Here is a 26,785-nt window from a genome sequence, read left to right as displayed (position 1 = left end):
ATTCCATGATTGATGAACTGAGTTATCAGCTGGTTTTGTATTTCCCCATTATTTGGGGTTGTGTTAATTTTAGGACTGATGATGTGATGGAAACCCTAAGAGTGTGAGAGTGTGCATGCATGTGTGAAGAATGCCTAATGTGGATGGTGGTGAAAAAAATTTCTGAGGGTGGCCCAAGTTAAAATGGGTTGATAGTACTACAGCAGATCTTGTAAGAGCTGGTAAACTTGGTACTGATTTGAAGCAAAGGAAGAAGGCGGCTTTCAGATATTATTTGAGAGGTTCTTATTAGGGATGTTGGCATTATAGGAAAAAGTAAGGTCATAGAATATATATATCTATCATGTGGGGGTTTTGGCAATCTGTAATTTGGAAATGTACACAATACATTCAATCAATCTAATGATGTTAGAACCACCATTGTTCAAAGGCTAGACAAGGACGAGACTGCCAGACTTGTGAGACAAGTATAACGTGGACAAAAATTGGGATAAAAGTGTATACAGTAGGAAATACGGCAACTTCTATTGCATGAGCCTGGATTTATATCTATAACTTGTTGGTGTGCGTATATTTCATGGGCTCTGTTGAAGTCTGTGTAAGCAACAATTAAAAATTGTTTACTTGATGTTTTTGGAAGCCTTACATTAAAGGCTGCTAAGGTGGGGTAGTCCTCTGTCCCTCCCTGCCATCAATGCACTAAACAAATTATGGGCGAAATGGATGTTAGATCTGTCACTAATTGAACTCAGTCTAATGGAAACTGTGTTGTTTAAATATGTACCTGTATCTGTATGTGTGTTGGCATGGTAATGTTGACTATCAGTCAGACTTAAGATGAACATAGTTAACTGAAATTAATTGCGTTTAAGTATGATAGTTGTTCAGAATTTAGGTTTTGATTCCACAGTCCAGTAAGATGCTACTTTTTTTCTCAATTAGTGTAACAGATGTTACTATGAAGAAATATGGCTGTCATTCTGCTGCTAAAGTGCTTTTTAAAAATATTTTTATTATTTTATTCTCCAATAAAACCAAAATGGTCTTTCTGAGAGGGTGTTCCTTGGGTGATTTATCTGTTGCCTTTCTGGTAATGCTGTTCTTGAACACCATGATTCATACCCGTACATGTTTTTTGTCCAGTTTTGCGTATCTAATGTGGCTTCATTTTTTATGTTGTTATGTAGACTGTTTAATGGAAAATGTGAAAAATATGCCTAGAACTATAATGTTTGACTCTTTAAAGCTACATTAGCTATCATTCTGGAGCAATGCCAACACGATATATACACTGCTATGCATAACCTGCATGTTTACTTTTCCTGAAATGTCAGGACTGTTAGATTTTAGAAGTGTGGAAAGTACCTTATTTTTATTATTTAAGCCAGTTTGCAAGTGGAATTAGTAAAACTTTTCGGAATTTACTTTCCTACAGTAAGGTTTCAAAGTTATAAGCAGAATATGCAGAAATTCAAGCTAATTCATACTAACAAAGTAGTCCTGTTGCATAGGAATTCTTTTCAGATTTAGATTAGTAGAGATTTAGTGATTGGAGGTATCCATCCTCAGGAATTCCTGTGTTTTTTTGATTGATAGTTACAGCTAAAGTACAAAGCAATGATAGGCAGATCTGTTTGGATTGAGATTGGGGGATGTTCAGCTGTGGGAATAGGGACTACTGTTCCTCTGGAGAAAAATTGTGGTAACTCTTGTTATATTGTTTCCTTGCGTAATACTGAGTTGCAAGGAAATTGTAATTTCCCTTTTCCAGCCTTAAATTTAAAGTTTCCCTATGTTTATGCAGTAGACAACAGTCAAACTTTAAAGTATTCCTAATTGCATATATTTTCAAGAAGAAGAAACATTTTATTCCTTCCTGTTTTCTTTTTTCAGTCTCCTGATGTCTGAGAACCAATATTGAATTTTCTTTTTGAGGATCTCCTTTCTAAGGAATGTTGCCAGTTTCTACCTTCAGAGCTGCGGAGAGATTTCAGTGCAGTCATGGCAGGAATCTGCTCAATTTTCATTGCATTTTCTTGGTTACAGGTTTCCTGATAATGATAGGGAAAACTATGTGGACTACCCATTAGCAGCAGTAGCAGCAGAAACTTGACAGTTATATGCCAGAGGATTCTAGAGACTGCTTTGCTTTTCACTCAGCTCATGTGTTAAGGATTGCCTTCACCAAAGCAAGGGTTGTAGACTTGCACATTTTCTTAAAGGTAGCTAAGGTTCTGGAGTGGTACAGAAACACACAGCATTTGTGTATTAGTATATAGACAGAGTTGCCATTTGAAGTGGTGGTCAGCCTTTCCTGCCTTTTTTTTGTGTGGGGCTTCCCCCCCCCCCCCCCCCCCCCAATCTTTTAATCATATTGAGAAATCTCTGACAGGACTAATACAAATTAGGAGGGCAGAGTGGAGTTCATATTCAAATAGAACACTTGAAAATTTTCTACCTGCTCTGACTTCTCTTTATTTTTAATAGAGAAATTTAATTATTAATTGTAATTGTCTCTGAAGCAGTCTCTGACACTTTGTTTATGACCTAGTGGAGATATTAGCTTGAAAATGGGGGGATGCTTCAGGTATCATTCACCTTCTTTTGTGTCTTTTTTTTGTCATAATCTAAACTCATGCTTTGCGCTGTTGAATTGTTGTCAGTCCCATCAATGTCCAGGCATGTTTTTTCCTTTCTTCTTTTTTTCTTGAGAGTGGTTTTCTATCTGAAAGTGGGAAATCTGCGACTCTTTCATAGCTTGCTTATGGCTCCCAGTCCTCTGATCCATTCAGAATGTCTTTCCAGTACTGCGTAAATGCCTTCTCAGACCTTTGTTCAGCTGTCCTTCCCAGTGGTTTTAAGAATAAGAAACCTTCTCGTTGACTTCAGTGACAGATTATTTTCTAAGAGTGAAACCCACTTGTCGAGAACTATTTCTCAGCAGTCAAATTGAAACTATCTTTTTACTGTCTTTTTGTATGTGCCAGCCGAACTTGGGTGATAGGTGGCATGAAGTATTAAAAAGGCAGAATGCTGCTTAAGGCGTGTAGAAAGATACAAAAAATAAACTTAATTTATCTACTATTAATGCTCTATAACATTTGTTGTAATGTGCTTGGTAGCATGTTCTAAAACAAGGGCCTGTGTCCAAGTCCTCTACCATATCATCACCACCTTTTAAATTTGGAGATGTAGGATTCTAGGAGCCCAGGCTTGTCCTTGGCTTTCTGAATTGAAAAACATATCTGTGCAATTCTGATTTGCTATTATGGAGGCATTTATTATTTGGTAGTTTTTCCTAAGTAGCTGCTGCTATAATAATTTTGCACAAAGTGGGACACAGAAGCTTCAGGTGAAAAGAGTAACTGTCTTGTATGGGATGCCTCGTTCATTATTTTCTGGCACCTGGATTTGATAGTAAAGGCACCACTCTTTCCTCACAAAAAGTACAGAAATTCTGGGGTTTAGTCACCCAAAAAAATTTAAATTGGGAGTGTTTTTAAAAAAGATCCTTACTCTCTTCTTCATGTAATTATAAATAGAAAAGTAATAGTAATAACATAAGTAATAATGTCAATATGTGGCTTGATAGCAAGCATAAACCAACATTTTGCAAATGTCATGCTTGCGCAGATACTTTTATGATAAGCCTATTTGGGTATTTTCGTCTTTTGCTTCTTGTTTTATGTACAGGGATAAAACATAATGGATTATTTATTGTAATGGTTTCAACAACAACTTTGGCTTTTATTACTGTAGTTTCTGGAAGACTGCATGGATTTTTGTGCAGTATCAGACTTCACCTTTTCTATAGAGTTTTAGCTGTGTTTCTTGAGATAACTGAGATGTGTCAAGGTGTTTTGTGTTGAAGTTAAGTCCTATAATCTGAGACTAATTGCCAAACTCACCGCTTGTAAATATTACTTTATAAGATTATGAGGGGATTTTGAGTCCTCTCTCATCATTTTACCTCTTCCCACTAACAGCTATTAAACCATTCTGTTTGCAGAGGCCTAGAGATCTCACATGTAAATAAATATCTAGAAATTTTGTGAAACTTGCCCACTTCCCATAAAACAGAGAAGTCAAAGTTAGTGTCCTTGAAGTGAAGGTTTTAGTATTTCCTCAGCATGGTTTAGTTTGCTGCTAACTGGCTGAACATTCCAGGGTCAGAGCAGCTGGAGGACTTGGTACACAGGACAGTGTATGCTTCCATCTGTGTGTGTGTTGCATAAAAGAGTGCAAGATTGTACAAGATAGCTTAAGATCCTGCAGGAGACTGAGAAAAGAAGATAAATAAAAATGCAGCTGTTATGGTGCGGGAGGCTGTAGAGATACAGGGAACATACTCCTTTTTTGGGAAAAAAGGGCAAATGTAATTCTTCTCTTAACTTTGTTGTTCTAAAATGCACTTCTATTGGGGTGTGGGTGAGGCTAAAGCAGATTTGGTGTTTTTTTCTTTTGGCATGTATTTCAGCACCTATTTGGTTTCAATTTGGAAGATTTTTAAGGCAGGCATATTCTAGATTGAAACGGATGTTCTGTGCTTGATTACTTAAAGTGAAGCAAACTAAAGCACTAGTAATAATATTACTAGTCTTACTCATTATATAGCATTAAACCTGCTGGTAATTTTATCTTACACATTTAATTTTTAAAAGCATATGTTCTTAAACTTTCTTTTACTGCATTCGACTGCCTAGCATATGTAGTATTTTTAGGTGAAGCTGATCTTAAGCTGTGGTGAAGTCAAAGTTGGTGTCTTGTGTTGGTCAAGTCAGTTGCCTATGAATGTCATGTTCACAGGAGCAATTGTTACTTCTCTAGTGGGTGCTCTAGCAGCCTGTGTTGATGGATATCGTAATGCAAAAAGAATTACCTGGCAATCTTTTTTTTTTTTTTTTCACTGATCATTCACAAATAGAAGATAATAAATGTTTTTAATCTTGCTGCTGAGGCCATGAACTTTCATTTCCTTTAGAAAATGTGGAAAATATAACCAGTTCTTAAATAATGGGTTAAAATCAAATGGTGTATTTTTAATCATTAAATCACTGCCTAATTCAGTGACACATGTTTAGGTTGGAAGCTTTTTTGAGAACTAACATGTTGTAAGTAGAGCTTAGTAGTTCATTAGTACATAGACATATTTTTTAATGTTTTTTGATTACTTTCAGTTGAATGTTGTAAAAGTACTGAAAACTTACTTAACTTTGTTGTATGGTGTAGTCTCCCTGCACGAAACTGGGGATTGTGCCAAATGGAATTCAGTCTCTGAATTACAGTCTAGTATAAATCAGAATACAGAATGGCTAATGGTTGGGTACTGTAGCTAACAGGAATGATTAAGAGCAAATAACTTTTGAGAAGGTGTTTTGTTTTTATTTATGGTGTAATGTCTGCTATGAGTTAAAGAAATAGCATTTTGGCAACGCTGCTGTTTGAATAACTTCTAAATAAATTGTGGAAGGGATTATGCTCTACTATGAGGATAGTTGGTTATTAAAAGTATTGTAGGAAATGCATGAGTACTGATGTTTTCTAGTTAATCTACACTAGTAATTTGCTGCATGGATATAAAATTTGGAAATAATGCTCTCCAAATAAAATATCCAAAGAATAGTAAAATGATTAAGGTGTGGTGCTATTGTCTTGTACAGATAATGATAAATTGGGTGTATGAATTCCCTGAAGCCTGGAACTGTGACATTGCTGCTTTTATCTTACCATGCTCCGACTCCATTTTGGATGCAAAGCTGCATGTCAGCTATTTATTGGTTCTCTTTGCAAGGCTTAAAATTATTAACTGGTTTGAGCATAGGGACTAACAGAATGTTACTATTTAGAAGGAGTTACACTTTGCAGCTGTGCTGCTTTTAGTCCTCACTACTGCAGGTGGAGGAGAAGGGTCTGCTTCTCTTCCCCCTTTGCCTCCCCCACCCCAGCCTCCCCACCCCCCAGCCCTTGTGGTGGTGTGTCTTGTAATGTCCCCTACCCCTGACACCTACCAGTTTATTGCCAAAGAGATTTAATTTGATGTGTATTGTCTTGCCAGATTGGTGCTTTGCCAAACCTGTTGAATTTGTTTGTTGAAGGGTAAGCAGGCGAGACAGGACAATGGTTTCGGATGGGGAGATCGGACAGACTTTGCATGTGAGAGGAAGAGGACATTTCCCCCTTTCTTCTCTCTCTGGTGAGCTGTTAAGTCAGGTTAAGCTGTAGTACATAACAACTTTAGAATAAATGCTTTTGTATAACAACAGCTTTATTCTGCCCAGGGAAATGCAATTATTTTAAGTAACAGGTTAACTTGTGCACAGAAGAAGTTTATGGTGAAGGCTAGAGACTGGAGGGAGTAAATTAACAGGCTGTGGTTATTCTTCCCAGGTTGGTCAGCAGGCCTTTAAAAAGTTTTTGTTAACGGGGAAGTGCTGTAAGTGCTTCGCGAGGCAAGGAAACATTTCTGAATGTGTCCCCCAGTAATTCCTACGAAAGAATAATTTGGAGTGAAAGACAGTGAATTTGGGATATCTTTGACTGAATCTTGATTATAAACAAAGAACAGTGATGATCTGGAAACTCTTTGCAAAGCCTTCCTGGTTTTCTGTTTGTTCTCAGACCATATAAGCTGGAGCAGAGTCTCCCTGTTTTTTGTTGTTGGTTGGTTGGTTTTGGTTTTTTGGTGGGTTTTTTTGTTTGTTTGTTCTAGGAATGATAAATATCAGTAATATTTTTCTGGTGTGGTACAACATAATACTATATGACATGATTAACATTATGTAATCATAGAAATTTATGTCTGTAAGAAACAGCTGCAAAAATATTTTCATGAGAATGTTTTTATCCAGTGCCATACAGTTGTTTCACTTGTACTAAAATTCATTCTACTGATGTATTTTTATTAATGTTGTAGGATATAATGTTGTGTTTGTTTTGCGTGTCCGATTTTTATGGCTCATTTAGCAAAATATGAATATCCTGCTGATGATAGAATTTAATACGACATTCTAACAGAAAGATTATTCAAGTGCCCATTAGATGAGAATTTGAACTATGCAGTAGATGTTAGGTTTCATATTTACAATTGCCCTTGTAATTTCTGAGGCTCTCTTCATTTAGAAACCCTTACTGGAGTCCATTGTAACTTTATTTCTACCAAAGCTCACTGCTCAAGAGGCAATTTAAGGATTCTTTACAATTGGGGATAAACTTTCAAAAGTGAACTTCTGGACTGTGCTGGTCCGGGTTCTTATGACTGCATAAACCTGGCACTGTGGGGCGGTAAACCTTTAACTGAGATTACTAATTCTGCCATAAGGCAGATGTGTTGTAGCTGACTCTGAATATTTACCCAATGAATACTACCAAAATATATATATATATATATCTGTTGTTAATGAAGTAAATAATTTCTTTGTCATCTAGCAAAGGCTTTGTTAGATGGCTAAGGCACAGTTTCTTACTTGGAAGAAAAACCGATTCTGCCCTGTGATAGAAAAAGCTGATAGATCAAGGTAAGCATGAGTTTCATGTTTCGATAAAGGTGGCTGAAACTCATCTCCAGTTGCTGAATGGTCTCTTAAGAAGTTGGGTGTCTTTCGAGTGATATTTCTTGAAAAGTAGGTTCATAACTAGGTGCAGTTAGCAAGCTAGCTTGTATTATTTTGTTACATTAAAAATTAGTTGATTGATAGCACTTCTTCATCTTCAGTACCTTTACAAGTAATTACTGAAATAAATTTTTCTTTTTCCAGGGATGGTAAAGTTATTTTTTTCTAGCTTTTTAAAAAGAAAGCCTGCTTAGTGAATTTCAGCATACTGTGGTTTAGTTAGCAGTTGTCAGTGTTCCTTATACTCATTGTTGTTAGGTCTAGTGAAGTCTGATACTTACATTATAAAGATTTCTGTGTTTTTAGTGTAGTAATGTAGTTGTATTACATCATGCCTCACTGCATTGATACCTCTAATTGCAAAGGGAGTTGAAGTATATGATGTATCTAGTGTGAGCAGGAGGCTGTTGCCTGTATTAGTGTTGCATTTCTCCAGTATTCTTTTTTCCAAACAGACATGATTTATGTGATTTTTAACTGTATGTGCATTTGCAGGGTCATTTTCTAACAGGAGTCCACATGTATGGGGCCATACTGTATGGCCATGCAAGTAATTGTGCCAGCGATTTATGACACAGCCAGGCTCAGTGACAGTCCTACCTGCTGCCCCTCCCAGAGACAGTGTGCTCACAGCTTTGCTTGAGTCAACACCTGCACTTCTTTGGCTTCATGGCAAGTTGGCTGAAGGAACTAAATTGGCAGAAAACTAATCCTGTGTGGGGGCAAGTGTTGGTGGAGACGGTCTGTATTACTTTTCAGCCGTATCAGCAATCTAATCCAGCTGACTGCTCTCTCATATGGGTATGAAAGCTTGTCAGTGTCACTAAGAATAGGGAAAAACGCAGGTCTTTGGCCTTTACAGAAAGGCAAATGCATTTTTTTCTCACAGCTTAGACTTTAACTAACTCTTTCATCCTCCTTTCATCCTTTCCTTACTCAGAATTGTCTGAGGTGGGCCTTTTCCATTTGACCAAATTATTGAGGTTTTATATTGAGGATGTTGTGTGTTTTCTTTGTGTGCTTTTGTTGCTGTCCATTTCAGGTGAATTTTTAACAATTGACAACATCAGAGAAGGGTCTTGCTTTTTTCTGCTTTAACTACATTTTAAGAGTTTCTCCTCCTGTCATATGTTTGCAAGTTATTTTCATGTAGAAGTTATGGAACCTTACTGGACTTTAATTTCTGTAAAATTTTATAGAGGGGATAGTATCTATCTGACATCATCCCTGAAAGTTTGCAGGATAAATCCAGAAGTGTTAAATAATAGAAATTGTTGATTTTTTTTTCTTTTTTGTATGTAGATACAGTGCTTTATTTCAAACTGATGTTCCAATTATTGCAGCAAACCTGGAAACATTCTCAGAACGTTGGTTGCCTAATTTCCAGGTAGTTGGGCTGGGTTATTAATCTTGTTTTGTATGTGACTGCCTTTCAACACTTCCTAAAAATAGGTTGCTGTTTAGTGCTGCTGCATTGTCAGTTGCACAAGCTTAGACTTTTTTATGAAGATGGATCCCATGGTGCATAACTGTCTAAAATCAGAAGTGTGCAAATCAGATGCATAATATACTGATGCATAATATACTGTAAGGTTTCCTGCTGTGCTTTGCTTATCTTATAAATTCTTCCAGTGTTCAGACTTTGAGATCATGTGTGATTAATATGTACTGATTTGCCATGGAAATCGTATTCTGGAATTCTTGGTCATCTTCCTTGAAATGGCTTGTTAGCTTTATATATGTTTTCATACTTTAAGAGTATATTGGCAGCTCAAAAATTGTCCCTAGCCTATCCTAACTTTTTATCCTCCAGTTTTCTTATCAAATAGGAATATCTTCCCTGTATTATCTTCCCTATGAAAACACTGAAACCTTCTTCTTCCCTTCTGAATTTTTAGTGTATCTCCAGTCTAGCAATAGAGGTCTTATATAAGGAGAGAATTATATATATTCATAATACTAGAGATGAAAAAAATCACTTATTTGTTTGTTTTTCCCCCCTTTATTATTGGATCCTGGTTTTGATGTTATTTAAATTACGTTACTTGTTTGGAATGTTTGAGAGGGTGGCAGACTTACTCAGAGAGAGAGAAAAGTGACTGAGGTACACAATTTTGGAAGTGTGTGTGATGGTGGTGCAGTTACCTTAGGTGATGCTTCGTACCTGTGAGTAGCCACTGATTTTGCTTGACTGCTGGTTGTAAGCATGTGGGTTGGAATCTCCTGTCCGAACCAAGCCCAGTTAGCAGGTTGCTCAGGTCTTTGTTCAGTCTCCATGACCTCTCAGGTTAACCTGGTCCACTCCTGAGTACCATCATGATAAAAAATAAATTATTACGTTGAGTTGGAATTTTCTTTGTTCCAGCTTGTGTCCAGTGCTTCTTGTCCTTCTGTTGTGCATCTCTGTGGAGAGTTTAGCTTTATATTCTCTCTTCCTTCCCATCAGGCAGTTGAAGACTCCCCTCCCTGCATCTGAAGGCTGAGTAAATCCACTTTTTTTAACCTCTCCTTGTATCTCCTTTGCAGAGGACCCAAAACTGAGTGCAGTACTCTGGCTACAGTTTCATATGGAGGGAAGGAGTCACTTCTCCTGACTGCTGTCTAAACTTTTCTAGTATGTCATGTTGGCCTTCCTTGCCATGTGGCTTCACTGCTGACCCATGGTCAATTTGCTGTCCATTAGCACCCCCGCATCCTCTGCTTCCTAGCCAGTTGTCCCCCAGGCTGCACTGCTGCATTGGGGTTGTTTGGTACCAGATGTAGGACTTCACATTTGCTTTTGAACTTCATAAGGTTTTTGTCAGCCTATTTCTCCAGCCTGTCAGGTCCTTCTGAATAGCAGCCCTGGCTTCCAGTGTATTAACTGCTTCCCCCAGTTTGGTATCACCTGCAAACTTGCTGAGTGCCATTGGTCCCAGCATCCACGTTATTAACAAAGACGTTAAATGGTATTGGGTGCTGTACTGATGGCTGAGGGGTGCTAGCAGCTGGATTTGTACTGGTGGTCATCATCCTTTGACTCGAATGGTCCAGCTGGTTTTCCTCTCACCTTCTCATTCATTCACTCAGTCCATGTCTCTCTAGTCTGGCTGTAAGGGCCCTGTGGAAAACCGTGCAACATCTGTTCTCTTCTTACCTACACAGCCAGCCATCTAACTGTAGAATGCAGTTAGGTTAGTTGGCCACAGTTTGCCCTTGGTAAATCCATGCTGGCTTTCTTGTCATCATGTAGCTGTGAATAGATTTCTGGAAGATTTGATCCATAACCTTAATGGGGTTGAGGTGAAGCAGACTAGACTGCAGTTCACCAGATCATCCTTGTTGCTCATCTTGAAGATGTGTGATATTTTTCCAGTCATTGGGAACATCTCTTACGCAGTGACCTTTCAGAGATAATGCAGAAGGGCCTAACAGTGGCATTAGCAAACTTCCTCAATACCATCAGGTACCTCCTGTCTGATGCAGTGGACTTCTGCATGTACAGCTGGTTTAAGTGTTCCTTAAGCCTATCTTTCTTGACAATGGGTGATGTTGCATTCCCACAGATTTTGTTGGTAGGGTTAGGGAACTAGGACGTCTTGAGAGCAGAACTTAACAGTGAAATATGGAGTGGTAAAAAAAAACAAAACAAAACAACCCAAGTTTTTCAGCTTTTCCAGTGTCCCTTGTCACTAGGTTCCTGTCTCAGTGAGCCATGGGCCCGTGTTTTCTGTTGCATTCCTTTTGCTGCTAATATAAATAAAGAAGCCCTCTTGAAATACTTCTGCATTGTTTTCTGATGCTGTCACAAGGGCAGAATCCTTGGGTGATACCTCTACATCTCTGTTGGGAGAATCAGTAGAAAAGGTCAAGAAACACTAGTTGTCCATTGTGTGGTTACCACTGCTATCTTAGCAGAGAAACTTTCAAAGACATTGCAAAGAAAATGTTGTAACGTATTTCAAAGCTCTGTCCTCCTTTTATCCTCCTCTGTTACTCCTTGTTAATCCTTAGAAAATGTTAAACACAGTTTGGCAAATGATAATTCTGTTCATTCTACGTGATACTCTGCACTGTACGTAACCCAACGTGTATGAAAGTCCTGACGAAAAACCCAGTCATTTATCAGAATATGCAGATGATTTTCCATCTTTGAACTACAGAACCCTTAAGTGCTTCTACTTTGCAAAGCATTTGCAAAGCACTCCTTTTCCCAGGAGTAGATGCTCTGTATTTATCGTTGTTTTTCTGTTGATACTACATTCTTGAAAGGGCGGGGTATTTTGTTAGCCATTTGAGAAATTAAATTGCCTTCATGTGTGAAAGAACATCCATACTTTGCATCTGTTACACTGGTATCATAGAACTTTACTACTGAAATCCGTGTTTCATTGAGTATCTCACAATCAGTTTATTATTACTGCCTATTATTGGATGTAGTTTTGACAGGTATTTTGCATCTACAGCTAATTTAGGGAGAGGAAAGTTTAAGCATCTTCTAAGCAATAGATCTCTAAGTCTATACCTATAAATGTAGGTTAGGCTATGGTTCCATGCACATTCCTTTGGAATCCTTGGTGCCTAAAATGATCACCGTTCCCGGATGCCCCTTACCTCTGCTGTACTGTCACAACTGCTGTGATAGTGTGGTTGAACAGAGGAGGGAACTGATATGGTTTAAAAAAAAAACCCAAACCCTCCAATTTCCCCCTGCCCCACTGCTCTAGATATTTTTTCCTGAATTAGTTTCCTTCCCCATGTTTGCTCTCAGTGAAGAAACAGCTGCGCTGACATACACAGGATGTATGAACAGACAGGAGAAGAACACCCAAGTTATAGGAAATGTGAGGGGTGTGTAAAACGTGTCCATGCAGTGCTGCTTCACAGTGTGCAAATGCAACCTTACTGTAGTCACACAGTTGATGTACTAGAGCTGATGGTATCAGAGCTGGAAGATAAAGAGCTGTTTTGCATAGAAGCCTGTCTGAAAGAATAATGAAGCAGTGGGGAAGGTAAAACAATTAAAAAAATGTTTCTGTGTCAGATTTTTATGAGTACTTGTATCCTCTTAACAATATATGTGATGACTCTAGATGAACGACAGATTTGAAAGCTTATAAGCATTCTTTTTAATTTACTTAGAGTCTGGATGAAGGCAATGATTCTGAGCACACTTAATTTGAATTTGTGTGAATGCTGCAGTATCTGATAAGTTGGTTGCAGTTATGGTGGTCTAAGCATTTGTAAGATGAGGCTTGTATTATTTCTTTACCAGTGTAACTGGGCGAAAAAAAATGTGAACTTAAGGTCCTCCTGGAAAAATACATTGGTCCCAAAGCAAACCTGTGATTTAGGTTTCATGTTCAGAATGGTTCTGAGACACACAGAAAAAGATGTGATCTCAGCAGATGCAAGACTTGTAAAAGCTTCTGTGTGTTGTAATAGAAACAGTCTCTACTGCTGTATTCCAGGTGTGGTAGGGAGTTCTGGCAGTGCTGTGATACATCTGAAAAAGTTGCTTTCCTAGAAAAGTTCTTTGTGTGGCCAGTAAATGCATCTGGCTGGCATCTGTGGTAGGTTGACCTTGGCTAGTCACTGGGTGCCGACCAAACTGCTTCACTCCCCCTCCTCAACCAGACAGGGGAGAGAAAATACTAAAGGGTTGTGGGTTGAGATAGGGACGGAGAGATCACTTACCAGTTACCATCATGGGCAAAACAGACTCAACCTGGGGAAAATTAATTTAATTTATTACTAATCAAATCAGAGTAGGATAATGAGAAATAAACCCAAATCTTAAAACACTTCACCCCCACCCTTCTTTCTTCTCAGGCACAACTTCACTCCCGAGTTCTCTACCTCCGTCCTCCCAGCAGTGCAGGGAGATTGGGCATGGAGGTTGTGACAGTTCATCACACATCATCTCTGCTGCTCCTTCCTCGTTACACTCTTCCCCTGCCCTAGCGCAGGGTCCCTCCCATGGCAGAAAGTCCTTCATGAACTTCTCCAGTGTGAATCCCTCCCACAGGTTGCGGTTCTTCACTCACTGCTCCAGCCTGGGTCCCTTCCACAGGGTCACAAGTCCTGTCAGCAAACCTGACCAGTGTGGGCTTGTCTCTCCAGAGGCCACAGGTCCTGCCAGGAGCCTGCTCCAGCACAGGCTTCCCTCGGGTCACAGCTTCCTCCAGGTGCTCCACCTGCTCCTCCACAGGCTGCAGGTGGATACCTGCTCCACCATGGACCTCCACGGGCTGCAGGTGGATACCTGCTCCACCATGGACCTCCACGGGCTGCAGGTGGATACCTGCTCCACCATGGACCTCCACGGGCTGCAGGGCACAGCCTGCCTCACCGTGGGCTGCACCACGGGCTGCAGGGGAATCTCTGCTCCAGCGCCTGGAGCAGCTGCTCCCCCTCCTTCTGCACTGGCCTGGGGGTCTGCAGAGCTGTGTCTCTCACATATCCTAACTTCTCTGTTCTGGCTGCTGTTGCACAGCAGTTTTCCCTCCTTCTTAACTGTTACCACAGAGGCGGCACCCCTGTTAATTGGTGTGCTTGGCCTTGGCGCCGGCTAGAGGTGCCTCTGTACAACATGGGGGCAGGTTCTGCCATCTTCTCACAGAAGACACCCCTGCACCCCCCTGCCTCTCACCCCCCATCAAAATCTTGGCATACAAACCCAATATAGGTTTACATCCAAAACAATAAAGAAACAGGTGTATTTTTCTGGTCAGCTGTAATGTAGATTCATATGAAATGATTTGCCTTACAGCACAAGGTACAAGACATGCAAAAAAATTTTCTAAGATGGTGTCTTCTGTTGGATACTAGCATTTTACTAAATACTGTATATGTAACTCCTCATTTCAGTGTTTTAGGCAGAATTTTAAAGGATTTTTTTTTCCCCAAATGCACAACTTTGTTCTTGTTTCATGGAGGTTCACTGTGAACTTTTTTTCCTCCCATTTAGGGATTCCTCAACCACACTGTTGAATGATAGAAATTCCTGCTAAAGGAGTTTACAAAACAGTGTCCACACACACTAACCTGAAGGTGTTAAACTGCTTTCTGCCATTCTTCTTATAAGCATGCTTTTTAAAATCTGAAGCTTGTTAATTGGGTTTTACACAAAAAGATAATGCTTGGAAAAAGGATGACAGTGAAAGAATACAGCAGAGATCTATGTCGTCATGAATGAATGTGGAAGGATTGCTTAATACTGTCTTCCAAAGTGCAAGAATTGGAGGAATAGAGTGCTAAGTAGGAGCAAAAGATGCCAAATTGACTCAGGACAAGCAAAAGGAGATACTTACTCATGTAATACATAAATAAGCTGATGTACTATCAGCTGCAAGATGCTGTTGATTCTGTAAAGTAGGCTTGATGAAAAAAGCAAGCGGGGAGAAGAAAAAGGCTAGCAAAGGCAGCTAAACACAAAAATATCACCCATGGCTGGTGGATACTGGGGAAACCCTCAGTAGTTGCAAGCAACTGGAAGTAGAGGTTGAATGTGCAATAAATATTTGTGTGTGCAATGTATATACTTCACCCTAGACATCTGTTGTTGGTTGTGGTTTTTTTTTCTTTTCTATCAAAACAGAGTTGCATTCATTATTTCTATATGCATTTCGAACTATGTAGAGAAAAACATAGTAAGAAAAGACACATTTAAATTATAATCAAGTCAAAGCTGCTGCATGGTTTGTCATACGGAATTTGTGTGAGACAGCTCTTACTCACGGTAATTAGGGCCTGGGGTGAACAGTGCCTTAATTGCTGTCTCCATGCTCTGGACCTCCTTCACTGAAGAATACTCCCATGCCATCATATTATATGAAAATCTCTATACTGTTGGATATGGCAGTAGATAAATCTGAAATTTGATATAGTGTGAGTGTTTGCAGAGTTTTCAGATTTTTACTTAGTTGATGCTAACACTGAAATTTCAGTTACCATCATATGTTAATTTGGGTCAGTGTCAGATGTTGAATTAAAAAAAAAGTGTATTATGTTGCAATTGTACTTGGGGTTCAAAACTGTTGCTTTTTATGAAAAAATTTAAAAAGTGCTTGGGTATTAAACATTTAAATAATAAACTTTAAGGCCCTTTCTGCATGTGGCATATAGTTCATATCAGAGAAGGAACCTTTAACTTACAGGTGTCAGTAAAACTACCTTGTGTCATTTTTAATAGCTTGCTAACTTGTTGCATTAGTAATCAAGATGTGGACAGATACTCACCTGTATTTAGGAAAATGAGTCACCACTGCATTGATGAACTTATTTTGTTAAGTGATAGTTAAACACCGACAGCAAAAATGTAAATGCTTGGGGAAAATCTATGCATCTGTTTTATTACTCTAGTTTGTGTTGATTAATAATTCGGGTTGAAATCAAGACTTATCTTCACTTGTTCTCCTTTCAGCTTTGGATAGATCACAGTCCAAGAGAGATGGAGGTTTTAAAAATAATTGGAGCTTTGATCATGCAGAAGAAAGTGAAGGAGATGCAGAGAAAGAGTAAGGATGCTTTCATCTAGGCTATTGAAAGTATAAGTGTCTATTTATAAATAAATACTTTTTTGTAATTTATTAATAAGAAACTATATAATATCTTAAAAATTCCAGTGATTAAGAAAAATTATTTCAAAGAAGTTAATATTTTAAATAGTATTGCCGTATAAAAGTGTGTTATAATGTAAATTTAATTGTGAACATGAGGCTTAAGAGGGCACAATGCATTTCAAGTGTTGCAGTTGTCTTTGGAGCTATTGTGTAAGTCTGAGGGATACAGACAAGAAATATACCGACTGCAAAGCAAGGAAATGGTAAGGTACGGTATCCAAGCAGCTTCAGCTTCTCCTTTAGTGGCGATACTACCCAGTACTTCACAATTACGATTAAGGTACTTCGGTAGCTGTAGGCCTGCATCGAGTTAAACTGAGCTTAGTAGACTATAGGGTTTACTCCCTTGTGCTTATCTCACTGGCTAGAGTTAAGTCTGCTTTTGTTCCCTGATCATTTGTTTCTTTACTTGGTATGTTTTGGATTTTGACTAAAACTTAAACCCTGTATGTGTAGTTTGAATACTTAACTTTGTCCTTGTGACATTTTATTGTTACTAATAGTAACAATAGTTTTCTCAATGTTAATGTATTTATTTCCAAAAAGACTAATGAATTGTTGAAAAAAAAAAAAAAGCAAGTTTCATGCATGAGGAATGACTGTTAGGTTTATTCGTTGGTTTAAAATATTTGGAGAGTAGGACCTGCAAGTTTAAAAAGGATACTATGGGTCTTGTAAAGAGGAACCGAATCCTGTGGTGAAGTACAAAAATAGTTTTTATATGAATCTGTATCTTGTAATAGTCAGACAAATATTGTGCATTGGAGGGAGGTGGGAAAGTAGACACACAACCACTTATGCTGCAGCAACATGCTATGCTGTAATCTTAGAAAAACATTAAGAAATGTGATGTTCTAGTTGTTAAAAAATTAGTTCAGTTAAGTGTGAGGTAAGCATTAAGAGCTTTTGTCAGAACAGAACTGAATCAAGTTAAAACCACTTTTTAAGCGGTTGTCAAACTAAGGGCATTTTATTTTTATAGAGTTAAACTTGGGTTTTTTCTTAGCAATTTTACATCCATTTCTGGTGCGCAGTAATATATTTTAAGTGTAGTGGCAGTACATGCAATACAGTTAGTATTTGCATTTTACTTGTCTTCAGAAATAAAAGTAACACACATTTTTAAGCAAAGCAGCTTTTTTTTTTTTAGTAATTTACTGCTGTTTTCCATCTGTCTCCAGCTGATGTTGAATTAACACAGAATAAAATCTGTAGTGTAGTGATCCTAAAGAAAATTTGAAAAACTGATTGTGCAACATGTGTTTTGTGTAATTGTATCTGATTCTAAGATGGTATTTCAGAGTGATTTTTCATTCCTGTCAAATATTCTGTACAATAAACAGTTTCTCCCGTAGCCAGTATTGAAACTTTATTACCTGCTCACATCAGTAATTCATTTTTATACCTGTGAATTATGCAGAATCTTATCTGAAAGTATAGATAAAAGAGTAGTTGAAAATTGATTGAAACTGGAGATCCTGTGTTTTTTGCTTACCTATCATCTGATACCATTTAAGGCAACTTCTCACTCTGAACAGCTATACATTTTAAGCTGCCCACATACCTACTTCTGGTAACAGCTGGCATTTTGTCTTAATGGCGTTGTAAGCTTTGAGCATTTTGAAGTAATCTGTGTATTTTGCTTTTCTGAGAAGTTTTTACTTTATATAACAAAATACTGACAGAAGGGAATTTTATAAAACAAATTATTTGACAGTAAATTGGCCTTTTCTTTCTAAATTTGCTTTATCCTTAACATTTCAAAGATCAGCAGCTTCAGTTCATAGAATTGTTCCGGCATAGATCTTTGTGTCCCCTCGATATTTTGATTATACTATGCAATAAGTCTGTGTTATGGCAGTTTGTAAAAATTGTCATTCACTATGGTATGCTGATACTTACTAACAATGCTTGTAATTTACTGCATTTCTGTGTGGAGAAAGCCGTAAATCTGAACTGAGCATCTGGATGCATCTCATGCTTGTTGGTGAGGTGCAAGCATTTTGCTGTCTGACCTTATCATAGCTTTTTGCCTTCTTAATGGCAGAGACATAGTAAGTTTATTTTGAAGTGGCCTAAGAATAACATTCCAGCACTTAAAGGTGTGGCTGTGTTCTTGTATTACCCCGTGAGACATATGCTACTGTCATTGGTCAATACTGGATCTACTGGGATTATCTTTCCTCAGTGAGATGAACACAAAATACATGGCTAATGACCTCCTGCCAAAGCAATTTTTAGAATAAGTAGATTATTTTAAAAGAAGTGTGTTGTTTAACTTACTTGGGGAATTAGATGGGCTGTGTGATAATGGTAAAGTGTCAAGGAATGAACACAAAAAGAGTAAAGAACTTTCATAAACCAAAGATTTGGAAAAATTAATGATCACCTAACACAATATTTACATTTTTGAACTCTGTTAGAGTTGATACTTAGCATGGAACTAGTTATGGAAATTCAAAATGGTAATTGACAAGTACCTTATCCCAAAGTAAATGCCTACAGATATCTTACATCCACTTTAGAGAGTGAAAGTAACAATTCTGATGATTTGATCAAGATTTGATCTACTCAGGATCACAGTCAAGATGATACCAAGTGACTTGAAGCTCTTCTTGCTTTGCAGAACAATAAGGAAAAAAAGACCAGCTGGTCAGTTGAACACACTGAAACTCGTGTAGACCATGGTTGGTGATGGAATAGACAATGATAGACAATGATGGAAATTAGTTATGTAGCAGAAGACACGAAGGGATGGCAGACTTATGCAAATGTGGTCAAAGTAATAATTAAATTGATTTCTGGATTTGACATGTTATAAGAAGCTTTCTAGTTTTACAGATGATTTTGAAGTGTCTTGGATAATTTATGTTTTACTCCTTTCCAATATCTGCATAAATGTTTTTGAAATATGTCTTGATATGTCCCATAGTGGTTTTGTAAACGGATGGGCCTGGTTTTCTCTTGGCTGTCATACGGGTTAATAGTCCAGATTTGGGCCTTCCGCTGAGATTTGTTCAATAATAGCCTTATGAAAAAATTGAATACAAATAAATGGGTCTGTCTAGTTTATTTGCACTGTGATATCCTTTCTTAACTAACATTTTATTTCATAAAGTTTGATTTTTTTTTTCCTTTTATTTAGGGGGATAAAGTGCTTGTTTCTTTGTGTTCCTGACTGGAAAAGCAATGATACTTTGTTATTATTTTTGTTTAGCTTTTTTCTGATAATTTTTTCCTTTTTATTCCTTTCTCAAAAAAAACCCCGATATTTATATAGGTGTTTTATACTTCTTTTAGACATTGGATTATTTGAATTATTTTTGAATTTTATTGGATTATTTGGATATTAGGAAAATTTCTTCTCTTCAAGTGTGGTCAAGCTTTGGAACAGGCTGCCCAGGGAGGTGGTAGAATTACCGTCACTGAAGGTGTTTAAAAAAACCATGTAGATGTGCTGCTTTAGCAACATGGTTTAGTGATGGACTTGGCAGTCCTGAGTTAATGGTTGGACTTGATGATCTCAAAGATCTTTTCCAACCTAAATATTAGATGATTCTATGATCCTGTGATTCTTTTGTGACCCTGTTAGTAGGGCACTATAGCCTTTAAATTAATAAACTTTTTGTTCAGAACCTCAGTTCTTATTTTTTAGCAGTTTCAGTTAAGGTTAGTTTTAACGGGATGGCATTGTGCATAAGTTGAATTATACCACTACTTCTCCTGTGCCTCTGATATGAGGACTTTGTTTAATGTAATTTAAAATAAAGAATGTACACAGTGTGCTGTGAGGGAAAATATGTCGGCCTGCTGTTCTCATATGTAAGAGTTTTCAGAAAGAAATTCCAGTTTATATTTGAAATGTGACTGGATCAATTGGTAGTTCATAGAAAGATTGCAGCTTATTGGAGTGTAACCTCAGTGATCAACAGAGGTTTAAAGTTTGGGTTGCTTGTAGATGGCAGTAAAACATTGTGTCTTAAACTGAGTTATCTAACCAGGTATTGCATAGTGCTTAATGTTTTAAAACATCAAACAGATGGTAAGTGATGAGAGATGGGTAAGTAGAATATTTTTTTTTTCTTGTTCAATACTTAAATTTGGATGCGTAGCTGTGAACTCCCCTTTGGAAATAACTCTGTTTACCTAAAATACTTCTGTGCCCCCCCCCCCCCCCCCCCCTTAATTTTAGTAAACGCTTAACATTCTTTTGCTATTTTTAAGTTTTTGTTATTTATTGAATATTTAGTTATTCATTGAAAATTATTGAAAATACATTGTTTTCAATATTTTTACTGAAAATTATTGAAAAGCTAGGAATTAGTGTTCTAATTTGAAAATCTCTCTCATTCTTTGGCTAAAAGCAACAAAGTGTGGAAGTGTAGCCTCCTCCCAGCAAGACCACTGAGGTTTTATTCCAGTAGTCTTAAACCTGTTACTGTCTGATATGTGGGAGTGCTGTATAGTGTCAGGGTTTTTTTTCACTGTATAAATTGCATCTTTTAAGCAGGCAACTATAAGCATGTGGTACATGAGCAAATAGACATTACTCAGTTGCTATGTATTCTGCTCTCTGAAAAAACAGTCATTCTGGTACTGATGCATATGCTTTGCATTCCTTAAAATCTAAAAATACTAACTTTTTTAAAACATCCAATTCCCACATATTTTTCTAGTCATGTCATCTTAGTTGCATCATAAAAATTGTTATAGTTCAGTTTGATTTGAGGATTTTTTCAGTGCTTTTTTCATTTTCAGTCTTTTACCTTCTCATCTCTCTCACCCATCGAACAGCCTTTGTTAAAATCGTTGCAGTATTGTGGCATTTTGGAGCTCTAAAAATACAGGCACTGTGCAGGAGCATTTTGAAAATGGTCATGATTTTTTATTCAAGCTGGAGCTGAAGAAGGAAAACGTATCTAGAGGTGAAATGATCTGGCTAGGTCAACACAGTAGGTGAATGCCAGAGCTACAGGTACTGTAGGTACTATTTGTGTCTGTGCTGCAGCGTTTTGTTTATTCTTTAGGTTCTGGAAAATTTATGACATTGTTAAAATTATTGTCTCCTGATGAAGAGTTGAGAAAGCTCTGTAAGCCTTACTTGAAAAAATAATCTGTTAAAGAGAGTTTAAAAAAAAGTTACAGTATTTTTAAAATTTTAATATCCATGGATAGTCTGTATAGAAGTACAAGTACACTCTTGTCTTTGTTACACTTTATATTGCAAATTAGTGATGATCCACTGCGCTGTTCGTTTTACCATTACACACCTAGAATTGTTGTGGTCTGTAAAAGAAAGGAAAAAACAGCAGTGCTACTGGCTGTGTTGACATTTACATCATTCTTCCTGTATCAAAACCAACTGTATGCACCATCTTATATCCTGAAGTTTCAGGGACTGCAGTTCTCACCCTATGAGTCAAGAACTTTTTTCTCTTTTCTGTGATGTAGGGATATTGGTATTGCATAAGGTGGAGGAATAAATTGTAATGTGACAGGAAATCTTGTGCATGGATGTTTTTAGGAAATTGGGGTGTGGGGTGGGTACTGAGCTAAAATCACTATCTGTATTGCAGTCAACATGTCATACCTGCAGCTGAGAAATGTTTCCACCTTCATCTCCATCATTGTTTCTCTTGTGTAGCTGTTCCCTTGGAACTCCTGGCATAACTGCTTGAATGAAGTAATTTCTCCCTGTATTATATTAATTAGAACCCCAAAAAACATGAAATTAAAAGTAGTCTAAAAGTTGCATTATTTTCTTGGGGCCAAGAGGCGAGATCAGGATTGATGAGAAGGGGTTATCTGCAGGTTGTTTCTCCTGGAAGCAGGAATGTGTTAGCCTAGTCTAGCTACTATCAATATAAAATGTATGATTTGGGTTTTAATTTAAATACTTAAGATTATTTGAGGGTAATTGCCTTTTACTTAAAAAAGTATGTTTTCACAGTATCATGTGGTGGCTTTCTTTTTTTGTATCTTCTTCCACAAAGTTGAAGATTACAGACATAAAAGTAGTAAAACTCCATGTTTTAACGAGCAGTTGAGCCAATCTGAGTATGCTAGTTTTAGGAAGACATATTTTGGCAGTAATTGCTATGGGATAAAATTTAGTTATATGTCAGTTCTCCTAAAGCATTGTGAAGTTTGCAGTTTTAAACCTCATACTTGAACATTGTTATGCATGAACAAACTAAGACTGTGCTTTATAGGTTGATGTAGTATTTGACTCAATTCGAATAGAATCTTGTATAGCCTTATTCACAATGCCAGTAATATTGCCATAACAATATTGAAGGTTCAGTAGTTTTCTCTATTTCTAATTAATAACATTGTGTTAATTTTGCATTTTGTGAAACAATTTGATGTACGTTGTGAAGCTGAGGTTCACATAATACGTCTGGATCACTACATTGTCCATTATTGTTCCTATTGTTTTAGGCATATACATAAAATGTGTATGTGATACATCTAAATTTAAAGAGGAAAAAAAAGCCATTTGTGTTTTAAATGTTTTGCTAGTGCTCTGTGGCATTCCAATGTATCTGCTTTTCTCTCTCACACCTATCTAGCGAGGCAAATCTGCTCAGCATAGATGACAGTGATGGGCCTTTCAGTCCCAATGAAGAAAGAAAGGTAAGTAGACTGTTTATCTCATGGTGAAAATGTATCTTTAAAGCTAGCTAGGTTCTTAAATAATGTTGCATAGTCATCTGTGCAGTATTACAAAATAAAAGTTTGTGTTGATTTAGCAATATATGCTCCAGCTGTTTATCTACCTATCCTTAATGTTTTTGTTCCTCTTATTTGTATAGATCTTGTTGGTTTGTATAGTATCCTGAAAATACAGACACGAATAACTAGTTTTAAGTTTAGACAGCTATCACTAATCATTATATCCCTTGATTGCTTACTGTTATGGGGATTCATATTTTATTTGGCAAATATATATTACAAAAGTCTAAACCAACCAGTATAGATTATGCTGTAAGTGATTATCTTGATTTAAAAACTGCCCAATTTTGTATGCATATATGTGTGTGTGTGTGTGTATAAAAGGAGAAGATAAGTAGGCAAACCCCATGCTTTTTGTATTTTTTCATGTATACTGAAACAGTTTACAACTGCAAGATGCTTCACAGTACTTGGAAAATACTGATTTTTTTTGTTTGGTAAGGAATGTCAGTGAGTAAGGGTGTAGGTGGGATATATTTTACGTGAAATCTGGTACAAAAGCAATCTGAAAATGAAGCTAAAGTAATATTTATGTAAATATTTTGTAATCACTTTTTCTTTATAACTTTTATACAGGTATTTTAATATATGTGAATTCTGTTGTTACAGTCACTTCGTTGTCGACCTGGAGCTGTCGGCACCAGTGGTGATTCCCTAAAAACATATGCAAGGCGAGGCAGAGCTGGAAGCTTGAGACTTTTTAAAGGGAACTCAATTGGCCTCAACATGATGGGAAATAGCAAGAAACTGAGGTACTACATTTAGTTTTATGTTTACTTACCTACTTGGTCATTGATATAGATCAATCTTATATGAACAGAACTTGTACGTTTACATTATCTGCTGTGCATTTTAAGAAGCTATGCTGTTCTGTGCTTCTGAGCAAAGACAGAAAACTAGATTGTTAAGGTCTTTGCTCTACCAAAATGTTAAATAGCACATTAGTAAAATAGCAGAAGATTATTAAAATAGAGTTAGAGCATTCACTGGCATACTTGTCGGTGCCTTACCAATGTTTGCATGTGCGGTTGTTTCTCTGTGTAGTGCTAGCAGGTAGAAGAGTATTTCTAACATCCCCATCAAGAATTTCTTCTTTCCTTGACTCTGAATTGCCAAGGTGAATTCAGGATGCATTTTCTGTTTTCCCTACTGCAAGATATCATTTGATTTAGGTGTCACAGACTATTCTCTTAAAGGATTCAGCAAATATCCGTACTTTTACATGATAGCTTGAGATCGTCACAAGTGTTTGTGTTAAACACAACATTGAGTGTTTAAGCATTCAGTGCTGTACTTGCTTGTTAGTACCGTCCCTAGCTTGTAAACAGACTGATCTCTTTTATTGAGCATATAATAAAAAGTGGTATATTCATGAAACTTTCTCTGGGAGTGTTTCATATTGCTAAAGTGCACTTAATTTGATTACCTTTACAGGAAGGAAAAGTTCCTAAGATATCTGGCTATACTTGGGCCGGTCATCAAATATCTTACCCACACGTAGCTGTGAGGGATGTTCTTGTCTTAATTCCTGCATGCTGATATGATGTTCTTCTGTCTGGCTGTGGGATCTTTAGCGAAATCCAACCTTACTATGTAATTTTTCTCCCTTTTCTATTAAAGCAGTCATATTTGACTGTGTATGTTGGGTTTTTTTCTTAAGTTCCAGAAAGGTGCGTGAGTTTTGTTTTGGTTTTAAAGTAATTGCTGAGGTGTTTTCAGATGGTCTAAGCATTTTGTTCAGACATTCTGTTACTTATATTGGGACTGCCTTCTGTTGACAAATACTACATTGTAAACCTAAGACTTGGGGTGATTTTATAAAATTCAACTAAAAAAAGTAAAATCTGATACATGTATGTTAACTTACTTAAAGGTCACATATCTACTTTGAAAGCAGGTATCCACCTTCTGTCTAGTACTGAGCTGCATGCTAAATTTAACTGGAAAATATAAGTTTACACATTCTCCTTAATAAACTGTTATTAATGAAGGAATTTAGTTGGGAATAATGGATGTGTGTAGGCCACTGTGACAGCTGTAAACACTTGCTTGATTAAAACTCATACTACCAACATTATTTAACTCCTTTTCAGATTTTGGTCACTAAATCTGCTTGGAAATGTGATTATGCTATAAGTGATTATCTTGATTTAAAAACTTAACTGTGATACCATTATATCTTTCGTAACACATGTATCACAACAAAATCCCCAAATCAGTAAAGGTTTGTTAGCCGATCACTGTCTATATGAAGATTGGTGGTGCGGGCACTTTTACCTGCAGCGTGGAAGGTGCTTAAGAGTTACACTTTCAATATTTGGACTCTTCAACTAGAGAAGATGGCGAAGCTTGATCATGCAGCTAACCTGCTAGATTAAGTACAACAAGATCAGATCAGGTAGATACTTGAGATTCTTGAGATGTTCTTGGTAATTTTTGTCATGAAGTGGAGGTATCTTTTTGTCCACTTTGTCTGCAGAATAGGGATTAAAAACTCCTCGGATTGGTGGGGCTTGACTCAAATTAGTATTATAGTAATACAGTATTCTCTAAAATTCAGGGAATGAGTGATAGGAGGAAGGGATATGCCAGGACAGTGAGAAGAAATTTTCCTTGTATAATACCCACTTGCGTGTAAAAAAGTTTAAACCAACCTAAAAGTTATCAACTGTTATCTAGTTAAGGAAATCCAGTATCAAACTCTTAACTTAACCCTAGTAGTTTTGTTTTGTTTTGTTTTTTAATCATAAAGTCCTAGTTTAAATTGCTTTTATCTTTGCTAGTTTTCAATAACTTGTATCAAAATTTCTCACATTATTAAGTCCCTTTTAGTTTGTTGGGTTTTTTTGTAGCATTTCATTAAAAAAAACAAACCCAAAAAAGTTATTTGATGAACAGCAATCAATGGAGTTGGAGTTGGTCATCTGTTCCTGAAACATCATCCTTCCGTTACTTCCAGATCCATCCCTTTGCCTAGTGCAAAATTCTTCCGTGCCTTGCCTTTTGAATCTTGTGGTCTTAAGAAGTTCCTGGGATCAGCTGATACAGTGTGATAGTATAACCTTGTTTTTGTCAGTCTAGACTTCAAATTATTCTGTGGTTTCTGAGATCACGTCAAAGAGGCATAAATCGTTATTATATTGTAAGTTCTTTGAGACTTCTGGAATAGTTCTTTCAAGGAACTTTCTGACCGCTACATCACGCTAGTTTTACTATTGTATGTTAATTTTCCTGAAACTGTGCTGAAACTTGCAAACAGAGTTTTCAATTTGGATGTGCCCATTTAGCCACTTGCTTGGAGTTTATGATTAATTTTTCTGGTGATTCTGTCTGCTCTGGGTTTGTTCTGTTCAAAGAACAGGATCATTGAGCAGATTTATTTTTTTTACAGCTGTCCTGCTTGGAAGCATATCTGATGCCATATGAGCATGCTGTCTAGAACAGTTGTCTTTGACTCAAATCTGATCCCCCAGCAGGATGCAATATTCAATTCCAGCACCTACTTGAGTGTGAGGCAGAAAGCAGTAGTACTGCTTAACGGTTTTTTTTGTTCTGTGGGGGCACAAAACTTAAGTTTTCCAATCATGATAGTTTGGCAAAGCTCAGATTCAACAAATAAAATGCTAAAACATGAGATAGGTGTTTTTACAGACTTGCTTGCTTCTTTAAACTCCTTCAGTCTCAAGGATTTGAGAATCTATTCCTGCACTCTGCTTTTTCTTATCTAGTGTCTCTTTCAAAGACATTAAAATGGAAGCCATAGAGGATTTGAGACACCCTAAAATGCTTAGGGCAAGTAGCAGTCAGCTTCTTATTTCTCAGGTGACAACATTAAGC

The 26,785-nt window shown here is 37.2% G+C and overlaps 1 protein-coding gene across 1 annotated transcript in view; it reads left to right on the top strand.

The window, feature by feature from the left end:
- The window catches only part of SENP6 (SUMO specific peptidase 6), a 78,849-nt gene that overhangs the window by 1,694 nt on the left and 50,370 nt on the right, over nucleotides 1-26,785 (top strand). The window contains exons 2-4 of the mRNA XM_080388163.1: nucleotides 16,015-16,108; nucleotides 22,786-22,849; nucleotides 23,558-23,700. Coding sequence (XP_080244289.1) covers nucleotides 16,015-16,108; nucleotides 22,786-22,849; nucleotides 23,558-23,700 — 301 coding nt within the window. The remainder of the gene's footprint in view (nucleotides 1-16,014; nucleotides 16,109-22,785; nucleotides 22,850-23,557; nucleotides 23,701-26,785) is intronic.

The sequence above is a fragment of the Falco punctatus genome (assembly GCF_963210335.1).
Source record: "Falco punctatus genome assembly, chromosome: 5".
NCBI classification, from domain to species: Eukaryota; Metazoa; Chordata; class Aves; order Falconiformes; family Falconidae; genus Falco; species Falco punctatus.
The sequence above is the reverse complement of the archived record's forward strand: the minus strand, read 5'-3'. Positions and strand labels throughout refer to the sequence as shown.